This window comes from Lepidochelys kempii, chromosome 6 (genome assembly GCF_965140285.1).
Source record: "Lepidochelys kempii isolate rLepKem1 chromosome 6, rLepKem1.hap1, whole genome shotgun sequence".
NCBI classification, from domain to species: Eukaryota; Metazoa; Chordata; order Testudines; family Cheloniidae; genus Lepidochelys; species Lepidochelys kempii.
This window is the reverse complement of record NC_136385.1, coordinates 111,890,751-111,909,101: the sequence shown is the minus strand read 5'-3', so window position 1 is coordinate 111,909,101 and position 18,351 is coordinate 111,890,751. Positions and strand designations below refer to the sequence as shown.

General features: G+C 38.4%; 1 protein-coding gene and 2 long non-coding RNA genes across 6 annotated transcripts in view; 2 read left to right on the top strand and 1 right to left on the bottom strand.

The window, feature by feature from the left end:
- LOC140913375 (uncharacterized) overlaps positions 1-18,351 on the top strand; it is a 57,061-nt gene that overhangs the window by 2,146 nt on the left and 36,564 nt on the right. The window lies entirely within an intron of this gene.
- LOC140913376 (uncharacterized) lies at positions 2,276-12,454 on the top strand. Its single transcript, XR_012159567.2, has 2 exons — positions 2,276-3,459; positions 12,071-12,454. It is a non-coding gene; the product is annotated as an uncharacterized LOC140913376 (long non-coding RNA).
- The window catches only part of PPP2R5C (protein phosphatase 2 regulatory subunit B'gamma), a 192,001-nt gene continuing 185,406 nt past the window's right edge, over positions 11,757-18,351 (bottom strand). For 2 of the 4 annotated variants that reach the window (XM_073349667.2, XM_073349668.2), the window contains one exon: positions 11,765-16,578. In XM_073349667.2, the coding sequence (XP_073205768.1) occupies positions 16,447-16,578 (132 nt within the window). In that variant the 3' untranslated portion in view covers positions 11,765-16,446. Of the gene's footprint in view, positions 16,579-18,351 lie in introns of all 4 variants that reach the window. The other 2 variants (XM_073349666.2, XM_073349665.2) reach the window with 2 other exon arrangements.

The following is an 18,351-nucleotide window of genomic DNA, read 5'->3' as shown; positions in this document are numbered from 1 at the left end:
ATCCTCCTCAGCACATTATGATGGCCAGAGAGCTTCTCCCAGTGACATGGCTGTCGCTGCTCGTTGGGTGTTGTTTAATTATGTTGATGGAAGAGCCTTCTCCTGTCCGCATAGAGCAGCTACATGAGAGATCTTACAGGAGCGTAGCTACAGCTACGTGGTTATAAGGTCTCTAGTGTAGACATAGCCTTATTTTCCAGAATCTCACGTTATTTTCTGAAAAAGTCTCTAGCTGCCATGGTTGTGAGGAAAACCTTTAAAATGTGAGGGGAGCGTAGCTGATACAGCAATGTCTGCCTGAGTTTGTAGAAGAATAGTTTTGAGGTTGGACCTGCCCCATTCATAATAATGGGTGCTGCTAATCCAGATGTCAACATTGCTAACAATTATTAAGTTCACTGCTTATCAAAACACAAAGGAGGGGACATTTCATGTTACAAAGATCTACACAAGCATCTCCCAAAGTGGAGAGGGGATGGTGAAGAAGGTGTGAAGGCAACTTCCTCGTTCTCTGTATGTATATATCTTCTTACTATATGTTCCATTCTATGCATCCGATGAAATGGGCTGTAGCCCATGAAAGCTTATGCTCTAATAAATTTGTTAGTCTCCAAGGTGCCACAAGTACTCCTGTTCTTTTTGCAGATACAGACTAACACGCCTGCTACTCTGAAACCTGTCATGATGGAAGATGTATAAATAGAGATGTGTAAAGCTTTAACACCACATGGTGGAGCTGTAGGGACCGTCTCATTTTTCTGAAAGGATGTTCAGCTTTGAAAAATGTGTGAAATGCTGTATTAACTGGAACATCAGCTACCTACTAGAAACAGAAAAGTTTAATTATATTTTTTTATTATAAAATGTTGTTGCAACTAACATTCTAGCTTGCACTTATATTAAGTTAATCTGCAAAAGGCACTGCAGAGAGGAGAGAACTAAATCAGAGCGACAGAGTACACTGGAAACTGGCTAGATGGAGATCTTGATCTCCTTCTATTTTTTGTTTAATAAACATGCATTAAGAAACTACAGGTGGTGCTTTGGGACTGTGAAATATAGAATACTATTTTACTGCAGCTGTTTTTATAAACATGACATCCTTATACAGTATCTGAAACCCAAACTTTGGCACTACAAGAACCCGAAAGTGACTATGAATGACAGTGAAAACACTTAAATTATTTTCATTATTCCAGCTGAGGGAAATGCTGAGAGTACAGAGGAGAAATAGTGCTAAGTAAATTAGCTTTTAAAACTTTTTTCCCTTTGTAATAATTAAAGGTGTGCTATGTAAATGTTTGTTTGCACGTATGATTAAGCTGATAGTGCCTCTTTAAGGCTTCCTTTGTGGTTGGTAGTTGCAGAGTGGAATCCAAACTATGACCAAGACAACAATTATTGATTTAACAGCTACTGCCCATGGCAGTGTGTTGTAGAATGAAAATATCTATATGCTTTCCTTACTGACTCAGCAGATAATTTTGCAATACTCAGATCCTCTCTTAACCCGACCTTTTACTTGTTCTCTCTTGTGCCATCTCTGTATTTAAGACATACTCTGGAAGCCCTTAAATACCTTGGGTGCAGGGTATGTGCCTTTTTGTGTCTGTAAATCTCTATGCATGCTTATAGTATTACAGAAATAATTGAAATATTTTGAGTGAAAGCATCAATAGAACTAGGTAAGAGATTTTGCTGAATTTCTGTATGATGTCCCTGAAATTAAACAAATTCATATTATCCGTGAGATACCTTCACAATGTTTTGTTTTAAAAATATAAATTTCTTTTTTTAGGAATTGCTTTTCTGGCAGAAATCAGAATAATTTTCTGCAGTTTTTGCCAAATTTTCTTCTCTCTGCACCAATCATTTTTTGGATATGGATTATTTTTTGCATCACTAAAGAATATGTTGTGTTGCAAAGTATGGCAGTTCTTGTACTTTTCCTTCAACATAATGAAAATAGTCCTAAGCCCTATGGGTATAACAATGTTGTTCCTATGCAAAGGAAAATACAGCCCTGTATCATTCTGTGCTCTTAAAATAAGAGTTTTGTAAAGCCAGTACAGATCTAATTTTGTTCTCCCATCACAATTAGTCTTAAAACCACTTCAAATCATTTGTTGCTTTGAAAAATTTAGATGTGAATTCCCCTTCATAAAGAAATAGCCCTGCCTGAAAAATCAAGAAAAGGAGTACTTGTGGCACCTTAGCTGTAGCTCACGAAAGCTCATGCTCAAATAAATTGGTTAGTCTCTAAGGTGCCACAAGTACTCCTTTTCTTTTTGCGAATACAGACTAACACGGCTGTTCCTCTGAAACCTGAAAAATCAAGCAAATCCTTTCCTGCCACTGGTGGTGAAATGAAATGGTATGCATTGTGTGTGCTCTCCCCTGCTAACTTTACTCAGCTTACTCATGCAGGTAGTCCAAGTAAAGTAATCAACACTGAGTTACAGTTGTAATGTCGGGTTTTCTGGAAGCTCTCAGGATAGATTTGAGATGTGTCTAGTCTTTGTTGTGTAGCATGTGTTGAGCCTTTTCAGAATAAGCACAAGATCAAGTAACTGTAGTTGACTTAAATGAGTCAGTCGTATCCTGTATTGGGAGAATTGGGACTGACATTTTAAATTGGTTTTAACATCTCTGCCATTTTTATGCTGCAGTCTTTTCATACTGCTATGTTTTAAGCAGGACTGGTGTCAAAGAATAGCTTACTCAACCGTTTTGGAAAAAATTCTGGCTCTGATTTAAAAGAAAAAAAATTGAGTGTCTCAAATGTTCTTGTCCAGAAAAGGCCACATTCAGATACAGACCATATAGCTGCAGGCTCAGGAATACATGGTGGTGGGGTTTGGTGTTTTTGTACAGTTCATGTTTTGCTGATTGAAAACCGGGATGTAATTTTCATAATAAAATGAAAATGCCAAAATTCACAATTCTGATGAAGTTTTATTGAAATTACAAATTTTTGATTTTTTTTTAACCAGCTCTAATGCTTATTTATGTTCCTAGCCCCTATCTACATATTAACATCGCTGAGTATTATTTAAATGCTTAAAATGATGTGACTCACTTCACATCTCCCCATATATCTCATGCTCCACGTCCACCTCCTTGCACTGGTTTTTCCTTTCCAGCCCCAGGCTCACAGGTCATGTTTTGCCATCACATTTTAACAGAATAGCTTTTCTTCCTTACAGGTGGGCTGCTGGTGGGCTTCCTTACTGGTGGGCTCCCCACACCAGCTCTGCTCTCTGGTTTTATCCCTGCCTCTGCTCTACCTGGCTGTATTCTGTGGGTGCCTGGGCTGCTCCTGTCTCCCACTTGACTGGGTCCCACGGTTTGCTGCTCCTCCTGCCCATAAAGACAGTGGGTCTCTACATAGGCACAACAGTCCACCTGCACGGATCAGATTATTGTATTAACCTTCAATGTGTTTAGCTGAAAACAAGGGTGTGTGTAATATGTTGATTTTACTAGTTCTAATTTGACATCCATTGTTCAGTTATAGCTCTTGAGCCATCTTCTCCAAGCATTTAATTGTCCAATTCCTCTGCAGAGGCACTTTTTGTTGTATCAGCTTCTCACTGGGGGTTTTCAAAGCATTCAAAGAGACATATAATTATTCAATTCTGTAACATTGAGGGCAGGAGAGAAGGGGAAGAGAGACAAAAAAGCAGGGAGAAAGGAAGAAAAAGCAGGAGCGAAAGATAGGAAATAAGAAATTCAGATATTGGCAGATATGTAAACATTGTTCAGTACAAATCCCAAATGGAAGTCCTTTGCTGACAGAAATTGAATGATTGGAAATGGTATTAAAGGCAAAAAGTCATAAGTTTTCTCTACTTGTACTTTTTAAACACTTTGAATAGTCTCTTTGAGGCTGGAGATAGGCATCCATGTTAAATGAGAAGCCTTTTCCTAAGCCCTGAGCTGTGTGTGGCTATTTCATGGATAGAGCTTCTACCACTAAAACCCAATTTGAATAAAAGTACACTTGATGTTCCTATAAATATACCCCCTCAAGTTGCCTTGTCTTCACTGGAAAAAAAGGGGGGATTCTTAACTCAAGATAAGTTAAGTAACCTTTCTCACATAAGAATTGCAGTAGGTTGTTGAAACCAGCTGTCCGGAAGGCAAGATAGCTAGTGCTGTTATAGAGTCCTGCATAGGACTTTTTAAAATCTCGCAGCAGGACTTGCAGGATCCCAGTCTCACTGCAGGGCTCTACTATGTTATACAACATTTACCTGTAAAGATGAGAATCTGAACACCACTCACAACAGGTGTGTTTAGAGTGGCACAGATGTGCTTATTTAGGCTTTGAATTATTAGATTTAAACAAGCAAATACTAGTAACTAAATTTTTCTCCACCCAAAAGCCAAAAAAAGAAGAGTTTGTCTTTATTGAATCTACTCAGAAATTATTTAACTTCTACTTCCCTCAGCATGCTAATCTCACATCCAGTGGCCCTGTGGATGAGGTGAAAGCGGTGAACGTGTTGTTCCTTAACTTTAGCAAAGCTTTTGATACGGTCTCCCACATTATTCTTGCCAGCAAGTTAAAGAAGTATGAGCTGGATGAATAGACTATAAGGTGGAAAGAAAGTTGGCTAGATTGTCGGGCTCAATGGGTAGTGATTAATGGCTCCATGTCTAGTTGGCAGCCGCTATCAAGTGGAGTGCCCCAAGGGTCGGTCCTCGGGCTGGTTTTGTTCAGTAACTTCATAAATGATCTGGAGGATGGTATGGATTGCACCCTCAGCAAGTTTGCAGATGACACTAAACTGGGAGGAGAGGTAGATACCTGGAGGGTAAGGACAGGATACAGAGGGACCTAGACAAATTAGAGGATTGGGCCAAAAGAAATCTGATGAGGTTCAACAAGGACAAGTGTAGAGTCCTGCACTTAGGACAGAAGAATCCCATGCACCGCTACAGACTAGGGACCGAATGGCTCGGCAGCAGTTCTGCAGAAAAGGACCTAGGTGTTACAGTGGACGAGAAGCTGGATATGAGTCAACAGTGTGCCCTTGTTGCCAAGACCACCAATGGCATTTTGGGATGTGTACGTAGGGGCATTGCCAACAGATCGAGGGACGTGATCTTTCCCCTCTATTCGACATTGGTGAGGCCTCATTTGGAGTAGTGTGTCCAGTTTTGGGCCCCACACTACAAGAAGGATGTGGAAAAATTGGAAAACTTCCAGCCGAGGGCAACAAAAATGATTAGGGGACTGGAACACATGACTTATGAGGAGAGGCTGAGGGAACTGGGATTGTTTAGTCTGCGGAAGAGAAGAATGAGGGGGGATTTGATAGCTGCTTTCAACTACCTGAAAGGGGGTGTCAAGGTTCCTCCCCCACTCTGAACTCTAGGGTACAGATGTGGGGACCTGCATGAAAAACCTCCTAAGCTTATCTTTACCAGCTTAGGTCAAAACTTCCCCAAGGTACAAAATATTCCACCCTTTGTCCTTGGATTGGCCGCTACCACCACCAAACTAATACTGGTTACTGGGGAAGAGCTGTTTGGACGCGTCTTTCCCCCCAAAATACTTCCCAAAACCTTGCACCCCACTTCCTGGACAAGGTTTGGTAAAAAGCCTCACCAATTTGCCTAGGTGACTACAGACCCAGACCCTTGGATCTTAACAATGAACAATCCTCCCAACACTTGCACCCCCCCCCCTTTCCTGGGAAATGTTGGATAAAAAGCCTCACCAATTTGCATAGGTGACCACAGACCCAAACCCTTGGATCTGAGAACAATGAAAAAGCATTCAGTTTTCTTACAAGAAGACTTTTAATAAAAATAGAAGTAAGTAGAAATAAAGAAATCCCCCCTGTAAAATCAGGATGGTAGATATCTTACAGGGTAGTTAGATTCAAAAACACAGAGAACCCCTCTAGGCAAAACCTTAAGTTACAAAAAAGATACACAGACAGAAATAGTTATTCTATTCAGCATAATTCTTTTCTCAGCCATTTAAAGAAATCATAATCTAACACATATCTAGCTAGATTACTTACTAAAAGTTCTAAGACTCCATTCCTGGTCTATCCCCAGCAGAAACCAGCATATAGACAGACAGACAGACCCTTTGTTTCTCTCCCTCCTCCCAGCTTTTGAAAGTATCTTGTCTCCTCATTGGTCATTTTGGTCAGGTGCCAGCAAGGTTACCTTTAGCTTCTTAACCCTTTACAGGTGAGAGGAGCTTTCCCCTGGCCAGGAGGGATTTCAAAGGGGTTTACCCTTCCCTTTATATTTATGACAGGGGGTTCCAAAGAGGATGGATCTAGACTGTTCTCAGTGGTAGCTGATGACAGAACAAGGAGTAATGGTCTCAAGTTGCAGTGGGGGAGGTTTAGGTTGGATATTACGAAAGACTTTTTCACTAGGAGGGTGGTGAAGCACTGGAAGGCATTACCTAGGGAGGTGGTGGAATCTCCTTCCTTTGAAGTTTTTAAGGTCAGGCTTGACAAAGCCCTGGCTGGGATGATTTAATTGGGGATTGGTCCTGCTTTGAGTAGGGGGTTGGACTAGATGACCTCCTGAGGTCCTTTCCAACCCTGATATTCTATGATTAAGGGGATTGGTTCTTTCCTGGCGTGTTTGTAATGGCGATAACTTAGTTATCAGCTGAGGTGTAGGGAGGAGGGCCCAAAATATGGTTCCCCTTATTCAGGTAGGAAGCATTCACCTGTCATTCTTTGAATACTGATATGAAACAGCTCCATTAGACTAGTAGTTGGGGCTAAAATTTTCAGAAGTGCCTCAGTGATTAGGTAGCCTAAGGATAACATTTTCAAAAATAGCTAAATGATTTAAGTGCCTAAATCACTTTTGAAAATGAGACTTGTTTTTGAAAATTTCCCTTCGTCCAATTTCACCTGCAATACAAAGAGGATTATTATTGTATATTACACGCAACAAGTAGTTACAACTTACAGAAATATCTATTATGCTCTTAAATTTTTCTTGGAGAAGTATACAGTATGATATAAATCAGCTACATTATGAAATGTTAATATTTTTGAACTTCTGTCATTACATTTCTAAAAAAATAACTGCAGTTAAAGGTGTTTGATGCTTCATACAACAAATTAAGTTGATAAGAAAAATACTTGGAGATTAATAGCGTTAATCAAAATTCTTAGAAGTTACATTATTTCAAGCCTTAATATAATGGATTGTAGATAGTGTTTACTAAACTGTATTCTAGCAAAAGTATATGTGAGAGGATTCATTTTGGACTCTGAACATGAATGAAACTCTGTGTTGGATGCCAAGTATGTGTTGTGGCATTTTACATGATAACTTCTGCACACATCACCTTAACTGTCAATAGAAAGCCTTTGAATACCAGACATGTAGTTGATGAAACAGCAAAAGTGACCTAGCATATAAATCTTTTCATGTCTGGGTCTCCTTGGATCCATCTTTCAAAAACTGGTTATCTTTTAGTTTCCCCTAGGATTTTCTTAAGAGGTGTGGTTTCTTTCAGTTCAAGCAAATCCTACACTATGCTTTGTTTCATGTTTGCCCAAATGCAACCTAGACTGAATTCCTTCATAGTCTTGGAAGATACTCACTGAGGAATGTTGATGTAGGTTGTGGGGTTTTTTTTTTTTTTTTACTTTTTTACCCATGGTGTTAGCCTTTATATAGTATGCAGATTAAAAGCCCTTTGATAAAAGTGTTTAGAGCTACAGCTAACTGAAATGGAAAGCCAATATTAATAAGGGCGATGACTGATTTAAGTGATTTCTATTACAAGCTTGAATGTCAGTTGATGACAAACAGTAAGAGAACTATTTGGAGCTCAATTAATTTGAGAGTAAGTAAGCCTTTAGAAACCTTTGTGAAATCTTCAGAAGGATAGTTTTAGAAGGCAGAATATTCAGAATTAGATTAACTGAAATAAACAGCATTTCATACCACAATAAAGCAATGACTAGAATGTGAACCCCAGTGTTATGCTGGGTGGAGTTAAATGCAATAGCAGCTGGCAGTCAAAATAACTGGGGTAGCATGGGGGAAAGAAGGTGAAAAAGGAGTTGCAGGTAGAAAGCTACTTCTCCTCTCCCCTGCACATTGATTACGACCCTTAATCTTAAAAATTTATTCCCAGAACCTACCTGTTGCACCAGGTCTATTCAACAGGAGGGTGGAGGATAGTATTTGTGTGAATGCAGAGGAATGCAGGAACTGGGTTCTGCCTGAGCAGGAATGAGGTGGAATTTTGGGGTGGGAAATGTAAAAGGGAACATGGAGGACAGAAGACATTTATTGTTTTGTGTTGTTGTGGGGTAACAAAGCAGCTGTAAATCCAGTTTAACAGGCCAGTATACTTGGCCTGCTTTGTACCGGTGAATCTGACCATAAAATTTAAAATAAAGAGACAGTGGAGGTTGATCCTACATATCTTTCATCATTAGAAATATCATCACTTGGTAATATTCTTAATAAAAGTCTTGATTAGTCCAGATAGCCCAGTGTGGCCATTGTGGAGGACCATACAGGCGCGGAAGTAGTATCCAAGGTTGTTTCCACCACCTGTGATGTCTTCCCCCAAATTCCCCTCTCTTTCACTCTGTGGATATCAAAAAATAGGTTCCTGCATTTATGGGTAGGAGAGCCCGGCACTGATTGAAAAGACTGAAGGGAGGTCCCTGTCTCCTCCTCATCCTGTGGAGAAGCCCTAGCTGAAAATGGTGGTGAATTGGGCTGTACCAGGGATGGAAGTCCAGTGACCAAGTGGGTCTCAATACTGAGAGGTGCTCGATCCCTATAAGCAGTGGAGACTCTGGTTCATCTGCTACAGATAAATCTTTCAAGAACCTAAATTCTTGTGGTACCATATGGAGTGGCGCTACTAACATAACAGTCTGCTTGTTTGTAGAATTAGATGGTAGCTAAGATTTTGAGCACTCCAAGGTGGGCCCCGACAGATGCAGACGCTTAGCCTTGTACAGTACCGAGGAACTTGTATGTACTTCTTCCTACTTATCAGGTCAGATCTATTCCCTCAGCTTTGAATCCTCACCCGTTCTGCTCCTGCCAGCTGCCAAGCCCTCCTCAAATCTTCCAAGTCCATAAAACCCATCCATCCCCACGCATAGAACCATTTCCCTTCCTACCACCTGCTGCAGGGAAAGGCTCTGGAAGCTCCCCAGTTAGTGGCAGGAGACTAGCAGTTTGAGCCTTATCAGGACTGCCTGGGAGCAGTAGATGGTACTGTACTGTGCAATATATTAGTTTCACTAAACCAGTGGTTTTCAAACTTTTTTTCTGGCAACCCAGTTGAAGAAAATTGATGATGCCGACGACCCAACGGAGCCGGGGATGAGAGGTTTGGGATGTGCAAGGGGCTCAGGGCTGGGGCAGGGGTTTGGGTGTAGGAGCGGGGCAGGGCTCAGGAGTGCAGGCAGTCAAAATTCCAAAAGGTGAGATGTCCTCTGCAATATTAAATTTGGCTTGTTCCACTATGTGCATACTTTATGGCCTGCATTAACTTAGGTAGTGATGGTGATTTACATTTAACAAGGCAAACAAGAAAAAAAAATACATGGAAAATGGAGCTGAAATTTAAAAAGGCACCTTCAAGCTAAGATTATTTTGAGAAAATATTTTAATAACTAAAATGAAACCAAATGAGAGGGTAAGGGGAATTAGAATGAAAAATAGAACTCAGCATATTATATTTAGGACTGCCAATTAATTGCAGTTAATTCACCCGATTAAAAAAAATTAATCGTGATAAAAATAATTCTGATTAATTGCAGTTTTAAGTGCACTGTTACATAGAAGACCAGCTGAAATTTTACATATTTTTAGATTTTTCTACATTTTCAAATATATTGATTTCAATTACAACACGATGTACAGTGCCTACTTTTTTATTACAAATATTTGCTCTGTAAAAACTATAAACAAAAGAAATGTATTTTTAATTCACCTCATACAAGTTCTGTAGTACAATCTCTTTATTGTGAAAGCGCAACTTACAAATGTAGATTTTTTGTTACACAAGTGTACTCAAAAACCAAACAATGTAAAACTTTAGAGCCTACAAGTCGACTCAATCCTACTTCTTGTTCAGGCAATCACTAAGATAAACAAGTTTGTTTACATTTATGGGATATGCTGCTGCCCGCTTCTTATTTGCAAAGTCACCTGAAAGTGAGCACTTTTGTAGCTGGCATTGCAAGGTATTATGTGCCAGATATGCTAAACTTCAGTGCTTCAGCCACCATTCCAGAAGACATGCTTCCATGCTGATGATGCTCATTAAAAAAATACATTAATTAAATTTGTGACTGAACTCCTTGGGGGAGAATTGTATGTCTCCCCTGCTTTGTGTTTTACCCATATTCTGCCATGTATTTCATTTTATAGCAGTCTTGGATGATGACTCAGCATACGTTGTTTGTTTTAAGAACCTTTCACTGCAGATGAGACAAAATGCAAAGAAGGTACCAGTGTGAGATTTCTAAAGATAGCTACAGCACTGGACCCAAGATTTATGAACCTGAAGTGCCTTCCAAAATCTGAGAGGGTCGAGGTGTGGAGTATGCTTTCAGAAGTCTTAAAAGAGCAACACTCCATGCAGAAACTACAGAATCCGAAACACCAAAAAAGAAAATCAACCATCTGCTGTGGCATCTGACTCAGATGATGAAAATGAACATGTGGTGGTCCGGACTGCTTTGAATCATTAATAAGCAGAACCCATCATCAGCATGGACACATGTTCCCTGGAATGGTGGTTGAAGTATGAAGGGACATATGAATCTTTACCGCATCTGGCATGTAAATATCTTGTGATGCCGGCTACAACAGTGCCATGCGAACACCTGTTCTCACTTTCAGGTGACATTGTAAACAAGAAGCGGGCAGCATTATCTGCTGCAAATGTAAACAAACTTGTTTGTCTGAGCGATTGGCTGAACGAGAAGTAGGACTGAGCGGACTTGTAGGATGTAAAGTTTTACTTTGTCTGAATGCAGTTTTTTTTGTACATAATTCTACATTTGTAAGTTCAGCTTTCATTATAAAGAAATTGCATTATAGTATTTGCATTAGGTGAACTGAAAAATACTACACCTCTACCCCGACATAACGCAGTCCGATATAACGCGAAATCAGCTATAACATGGTAAAGCAGCACTCTGGGGAGTGGGGCTGCTTTACCTTGTTATATCCGAATTTGTGTTACCACAAGCGGTTCCTCTGCGCCTCCCCCACCCCAGCTCACCTCCGCTCAACCTCCGCCTCCTCCCACGAGCGCGCTACCGCTCCGCTTCTCCCCCTTCCCTCCCAGGCTTGCCGCGCCAAACAGCTGATTCGCGGCAAGCCTTGGAGGGAGAGAAGCAGAGCAGCGGCAGCATGCTCAGGGGAGGAGGCGGAGGCAGAATGGAGGTGAGCTGGGGCAGGGAGCTATTCCTCTCCCTAACCCGATATAACACGATCTCACCTATACGATGGTAAGATTTCAGTTCCCAAGGACCGCGTTATATCAGGGTAGAGGTGTATTTCTTTTGTTTCTTTTATACAGTGCAAATATTTGTAATAAAAAATAAATGTAAAGTGAGCACTGAACCCTTTGTAGTCTGTATTATAATTGAAATAATTGAAAATGTAGAAAATATCCAAAAATATTTAAATAAATGGTATTTTATTATTAACAGCACGAATATACATGATTTATTTTTTTTAATCGCTTGACATCCCTAATTCACTAATGGAAAATGTTTTACAGGTATATGTTAAATGAATTCTTCCATTCATTATAAGTGAAGAAACCAGAATTTATTTTTAATAGCAAGATATGGGCGATCAAGTATTTGAGCCCAGCTCAAACAAAACCTCACCCTGCAACACTAAGTTCCTTCCTCCAATACAAAATACTTGCATATTTTCAAATATATTAGACAATGAAAAAACAAACCACAATACATTAACTTTAGAAATAACCACCTATGCACAAAAATACCTAATTGTGTATGCAAATGTATTGTGTGTATATATACAACATTTAGCAATCTTTTTTTTACCCTAGAGTTACATTGCAACTCGAGACCTCTACCTGACTCAGCAGTGAAAAGTAACAAGAGTCCAGATGCTGTGATATGATAGCTAATTAAGAAATGTCATTCTGTTCTATGTACTTGAAAATTAAAGGCATTATCCAAGTGATCTTCAATAATTCACAAATATACTAAATGTACCCAATCCAAATCAGATATTCATCCTATTCTTACTAAAAATGGAGACTTGTGTAAAAAGCAAATGCATACCTCCCTCCCCAGATATTTGGCTGAAATAATCAATTTTTTATACTGGCAATGTTTGGTCTTATTTGCATCTTGGTCCAGGGACACTATGTATGTTGATGCTTTTGGAAATAGTTCCAAAGTTCTGGTTATTTCCAGTTTTTGTTTACTATGACTGTAAAAATGTGATCGGAGGATGCCTGGAGAGTGTGTTAATCTGTTACTATAAAAGCATTCTTTTAACTAGTTTTTTAATTTTCCATGGGTTTATCGTACACAGTACAGTAACTCCTTAGTTATCATCCCAGTTAACATAGTTTCGTTATTAGGTCGCTGACCTATTAGTAAACATACTCTTTTAAAGTCCTGCAATGTTCCCTTATAACGCTGTTTGGCTTCCCCCGCCTGGTGCTCCTGCCAGGGACTGTGTTGGGGCGCAGGGGCTTACGCCACTCCGCTGGGCATTCCAGCTGGGGAGCAGGGTTGGGGTGCGGGGCCTTGCCCTGTTCCACCTGCCCCGGTGTTCCTGCCGGGGAACGGGGTGGAGGTGCAGGTTCCAGCCAGGCTGGTGGAATGGGGAAAGCCCCCGCGCCCAGACCCTACTATGCCCCTGCCTCAACCAAACTTCACAGTCATTGGTGAGTACAGTATTAAACTGTTTGTTTAAAATTATTTTAAAAACATATACTGTATATGTATATAATGTCCTTTTGTCTGGCAAAAAAAATGTCAGTGGAACCTAACCCCCACCATTTACATTAATTCTTATAGGGAAATTGGATGCACTTAACATTACATTTTTCAAGAACATAACAACTAGGACGTTAAGTGAGGGGTTACTGTGCCACACAGGATATTGAGAGTGTTTATAAAATACTGAAGATCCTCTGATGATCCAAGAACTATAATTTGTAAACTGGAAGAAAAATCTAGATTAAAAAAAAATATGTATTTGCACCATCTGATACTGTCCTCTCTTTTCTGTCTTACTGGAAATCCTTAATTTTGCTCCTGCTGCTTTGCTGGAAATCCTTCCAACAGATATGTATTTCAAGTTTTTATAGGGAAGATAATGTGGTATAAGAGGTGGGTTTTTTTGGTATTTGTAGGATGGTTTGAGGGATTCTTCAAATTATTGTGTGTGTTTAATGCAGTACTTGATACCTGCACTAAAAATTAAGGTTATTTATGGTAGAGAATAACTCACATAACATGATGCTGATTTATTTCTAAGATTTACCATAAATTTACTTGTAACTTTCAAAAAGGCACCAACATTGAACTGCAATTTTATTCTTTAACTTATGTGCTATTGTCTCAAAGTTGTGGATGATTTTTAAGCCAGTGGTAATCTGCACATTTACCAGAAGGTTCTGTACTAAATTTAGTTTCATGATCAGCAAGTAAAATTCACATGTTCTTTATTTAGTCCATATTATACACCATTTTTAGAATTTTAAAATTAGATAAAAGAGCAAATAAATGGCAGGTGTATGAAGGTTGTTCTTAATAAACAATGTCAGAACAAAATCTGAATTACAAAATGTTAAAAAATATGAAGGTACATTTGAACTTAACATTTTACTAAAACAAAGTTACAGATATTGTCTAATGAAAAATAATTGTGCCACTTACCTATTTTTGCTGTTTCTAGGAACTTTTTATTCTGTACATAGGACCATTCTGTACAAAATATGAAGTCTACATTTTTATTACTTATTACCATAAAACAAAGTACAATGTATGTACAATATTAAAATAAAGCCATACTAAAGCCACACTAAAAAGACACTTGTAATATTACTTTTGACATTCCTGATGTACAGATGTAATTTTGGAGAACATGGAAAGGTGTCAAAGAACTTTATGAAGAAGAACAGCCACCAAAATTCTACTTTATTTTTACTTTTTATTTTGGATGTAGTAGTTTGAGTAGTTTAGTACATGACTATACAAAATATATAAATGGTGGTAACAAACAAGCCAAACAATCAGTGCTGATAATTTTTGGAATACTGTCTAAGTAAATGTTCTATGGCCCAAAACCTCAAATGTGAATTTCTGACAAACTTTAATTACAGAAAAATTGTATTTCCCCCCCTTTTTTGGTGAATGTTTATCTTCAGTAAAGAACAGAAATAAAATCTAGACAGTAAAAGATGTTCTTATACATTGAGCGTTACACAATCAAACACTGATATACAAGTTTTTTTCCTAGGGTAAAATAAGAGTACTTCTTTCCAGAAACCTCTTGCACAAACATATTGAACACCCAAAATCAAATTATTTGATAATTTACCAGCTAAAGATGGAAGTTCAAACAATGGTATATCAAAATACATAGACATTGCTTTATACAATTAAAAAAGCACCCTTTTTCCCTCAAAAGGAGAAGGCATCTTTAAACGGTTTCAATATAGTTTATCATAATGGTAAAGCATATTCTCTTTCAAGTTTAACAGGAAGCGTTTTCACACACAGTGGACTTTTCCACTTGAAGCTTCAGGTGGTCTTTCAATTTAGGTGATTTTGTTTGTTTGTTTGAGCAATAATTCCCACCCACTAAAATGACTTTTTCCAATAGACAATGTAATAAAGATTGGAAATTGTATTTTCACTCTAACCAGCAGACATCTGCACAATGTTGTTATGAATGTCTGCTTTGCACAATATTTTTATGGATGCAGGAGACCTCTTTTTGAAAAAATAAAACAAACTATTTTTAAAGAAGCCACATTTTTATCTTTTTATGCATCAAGACATTAAACATTAAAGTTATATTATGTCACTGCCAGAAACAAAAGAAACTAGTCACCCATTTAGAATAGCAGAACACATCTCAAACAGCTCTTAAGCAGGATAAGTAAGTCAAAATACTGGCCACCCTGAGAGAAATCAAATATTGAAGACAAAGCACTATATGTTGAAAGAGATTTTCCGCCCGTGCTTTTCCATCTACAACAAAAAGCTCACTACATGCAAGTAATCTTGTGGAAAATATAGCAGCATTTGAAGATCATCAGCAACTCAGATGCATTTTCATTTTACTTGTGAGGTGTATTTGTAATATATGTGCTCTTTACAACACAAAAAAATATATTCACGTAAAACTACGGTCACTGTTGATTTATCAGCTCTTAAACTCACATCTTTTACCTGTTTTTACTTTATAATACAAGCTATCGGTGTTGTGTTTCACTGAAAGGCAACAATGTTTGTCTGTCTGAGAAGACTAATGCAACTTAAATGACATCATGGTATCTGCCACAGAATATTGAACTCTTAGAGCCCAAGAAAAAATGCTGAGTATTAAAAGCTCAGATAAGGGAAAAACAGTGTTTTACTAAACTGAAAACAAGGAATGAAAATAAAAATATAAATATTTTTATATTCAATTTATTCCCAGTCAAGGTAGATAAATTTTCATTTTTGGAAACAAATTCTTCTACCAGTTGACTTTTGGAATACTGGTGCTGTATTACATACTAAAGACTGGAAAATATGGCTTTAAATACACGTAAAGTACTAGGACATGGTATATATATGTCTTTATCCTAAGTAAAGAAACAATTTACAGAACTTTTAGAAAGCAACCGTGATTGAGGATTGTCATGAAGTTACCATTTTGTAAGCTGTGTTTTATAATAGGAAAGTAAAGAACTGTATATTTTCAAAACTGCTGGTATATTACAAGACAATAGTAATGTGGAAACAATTTCAAAGTTGAAGTCTTAGAAAAACATGTAATAGTTAAATCCGAAAGAATTTTGCTTTTGAAAACAGTGTTATCATAGTACCAACTATTAGTCATTCAAATGACTTCAGTTTTGGTGGAAGTAACTTACAGAATATTATTCTCAAGTACTACTATAAAACTATTCATTTTACCAACTAACTGGTACTATGACAACACCGCCAGAAAAACGTGGCCATCTAATACTAGTCAACCCATGGTTCTGCATATGGAATCAAGTAATTTACCATTGTTTGAACTACTAATCTTGAGCTGCATACTGTATTAAGTTATTGCCTTCAGAACTGGGTTGAAGAAAGCTTTGACTTTTGTGTAACTGATTGGTATGGCACAAAAAAGTAAGTTCTCTACTGTAGAACTGAGTCCAGAAAAAAGTTTTCCTCCAAAATAATATTTCACTGTAATAGTCTAATGCCCATCGTGTGATATTAGCTCATCAGCTCTGCAATGGGATTCCAAGGCTTTCATGGTGTAAATATCCTGAGGCAGTTCTGACTTGCGTCGCATAAGAGGACGATCTCTTTTCTGATCTCTCTGTGCCTGAAATCAAAATGCAAAACAGTTGGCCAAAAAAGTTATTTGCCAAACACAAACTAATATTCAAGAATCTTTGCTCATGTTCCTATGTACATGTACTTTAGGAAGAGGGTTAAAATTTGCGTTGCAAATGTTTGCCATATTTCCTTCCTACCCCAACTATCCACACGTTGTTTTCAGTCAAGACTATTTTGTTAAGCAAAAAGAGAAGATCAAATATTGCTTTATAACAAGTCCATCCAAAACATTTTTAGCTTTATTAGTAAAATCTTATTCCCCCAAATTATTGTCTTTGCTTCTATATGATGCAGTTGCTGATCTACCTTCTCCATACCATTTGTTATTTTGTATATCCTTATGTCTTCTCCCTAAGGTAAACAGTCCCAATCTTTCTTCAGGGGAGTTTTTCCACACCTCTAATCATTTTCATCGCACATTTCTGAACCTTTGCTAATTCTGACATGTCCTTTTAAAGAATGGGTGACAGAGCTGAATACAGTATTTCAGAAAAGGGAATATCTTTGATTTATAGAACAGCATTATAAAATATTCTCTATTCCATTCCTTATGCACCTTAATATTTTGTTTGCTTTTTTGATCACTGTAGCATATTGAACAGAGGTCTTCATTCAGCTGTCCTCAAAAATGCTGTATTCTTCTCAAGTTGTTACAGCTAACCAGAATCCAGTAAGGTATGAGAATAGTTAAAATTATTCCTTCCTATGTGCACTTTACATTTGTCAACACTGAATTACACCTGCCACTGTGTTGCCCATTCACCTAAGTTAGTCTGTGCTGAAGCTTCTCCCAGTCTTACTTAACTCAAACAACTGCTATCTGCAAATTTTGCCACCTCACAGTCACTGCTCACCCTTTTCCCCCAAATTAACAAATCTAATGATCACCACCAGACCTAGCCCAGAGCCTCAGGCACCTTTTGTCTTGATGAAAATTGACCATTTATTCCTACTCTGTAGTTTTTTCGTCTCAGAGTTTCTGATCCATGGCAGTACTTTGCCTCCCAAACTACTTAGTTTTCTCAATAGTTTCTTGCTAGGTACTTTGTTAAAGGCTTTTTGAAAACCAAAATAAATTACGTTAACTAGGTCTTGTTCATCGACTACTGTACTGGCTTGTTCAAAGTATTCTAATAGATTAGTAGACCATGATTTCATTTGCAGAACCCAACTCTCCAACCCAACATCCACTTCCTCCTCTCCTGCTACCATGCTGTGGAGTCTTTCTGGTGGAAACCCTGTTACCAGGCTGCCTTCCTCCACTGTAAGTTTTTCTTTTCATTCAGTTCTACCACTTTCCTAGCTAAAAACCTACTTCTCTAAATTAACTGAAACCCATGTCTGTAATCCCAGCCACTTTTTTGCCACCGTTGACTCACTCCTCAAACATTCCCATTCCTCCTCCCCCACCGCTGTCTCCTCATAGGATCTCACCAATTTCTTCCAAGAGAAAATTGACAAAATAAGTGACCTTTCCCCCTCCCTCATCTTGCTTGCTCTTCCCCCTTTCCCTCTTACAACTCTCTCCTTTCTCACAGACACAGATTTTCTCATCTGCTCTTCCCTCTCTACTCTTCCATTTGACTTAATAAACCCATATGTCCTGATTTTCTTTGCATTCACTTATTCCCTCCCTTGCTCGTCTCCTTTACCTCTTTCCCCCACAGACCCACACTCCTAGCTCTTTTCTCTACCACTGTGGACATCGCTATCATTCTGCCTGTCATTCAAGCCCATAATCTAGGCATCACCTTTGACT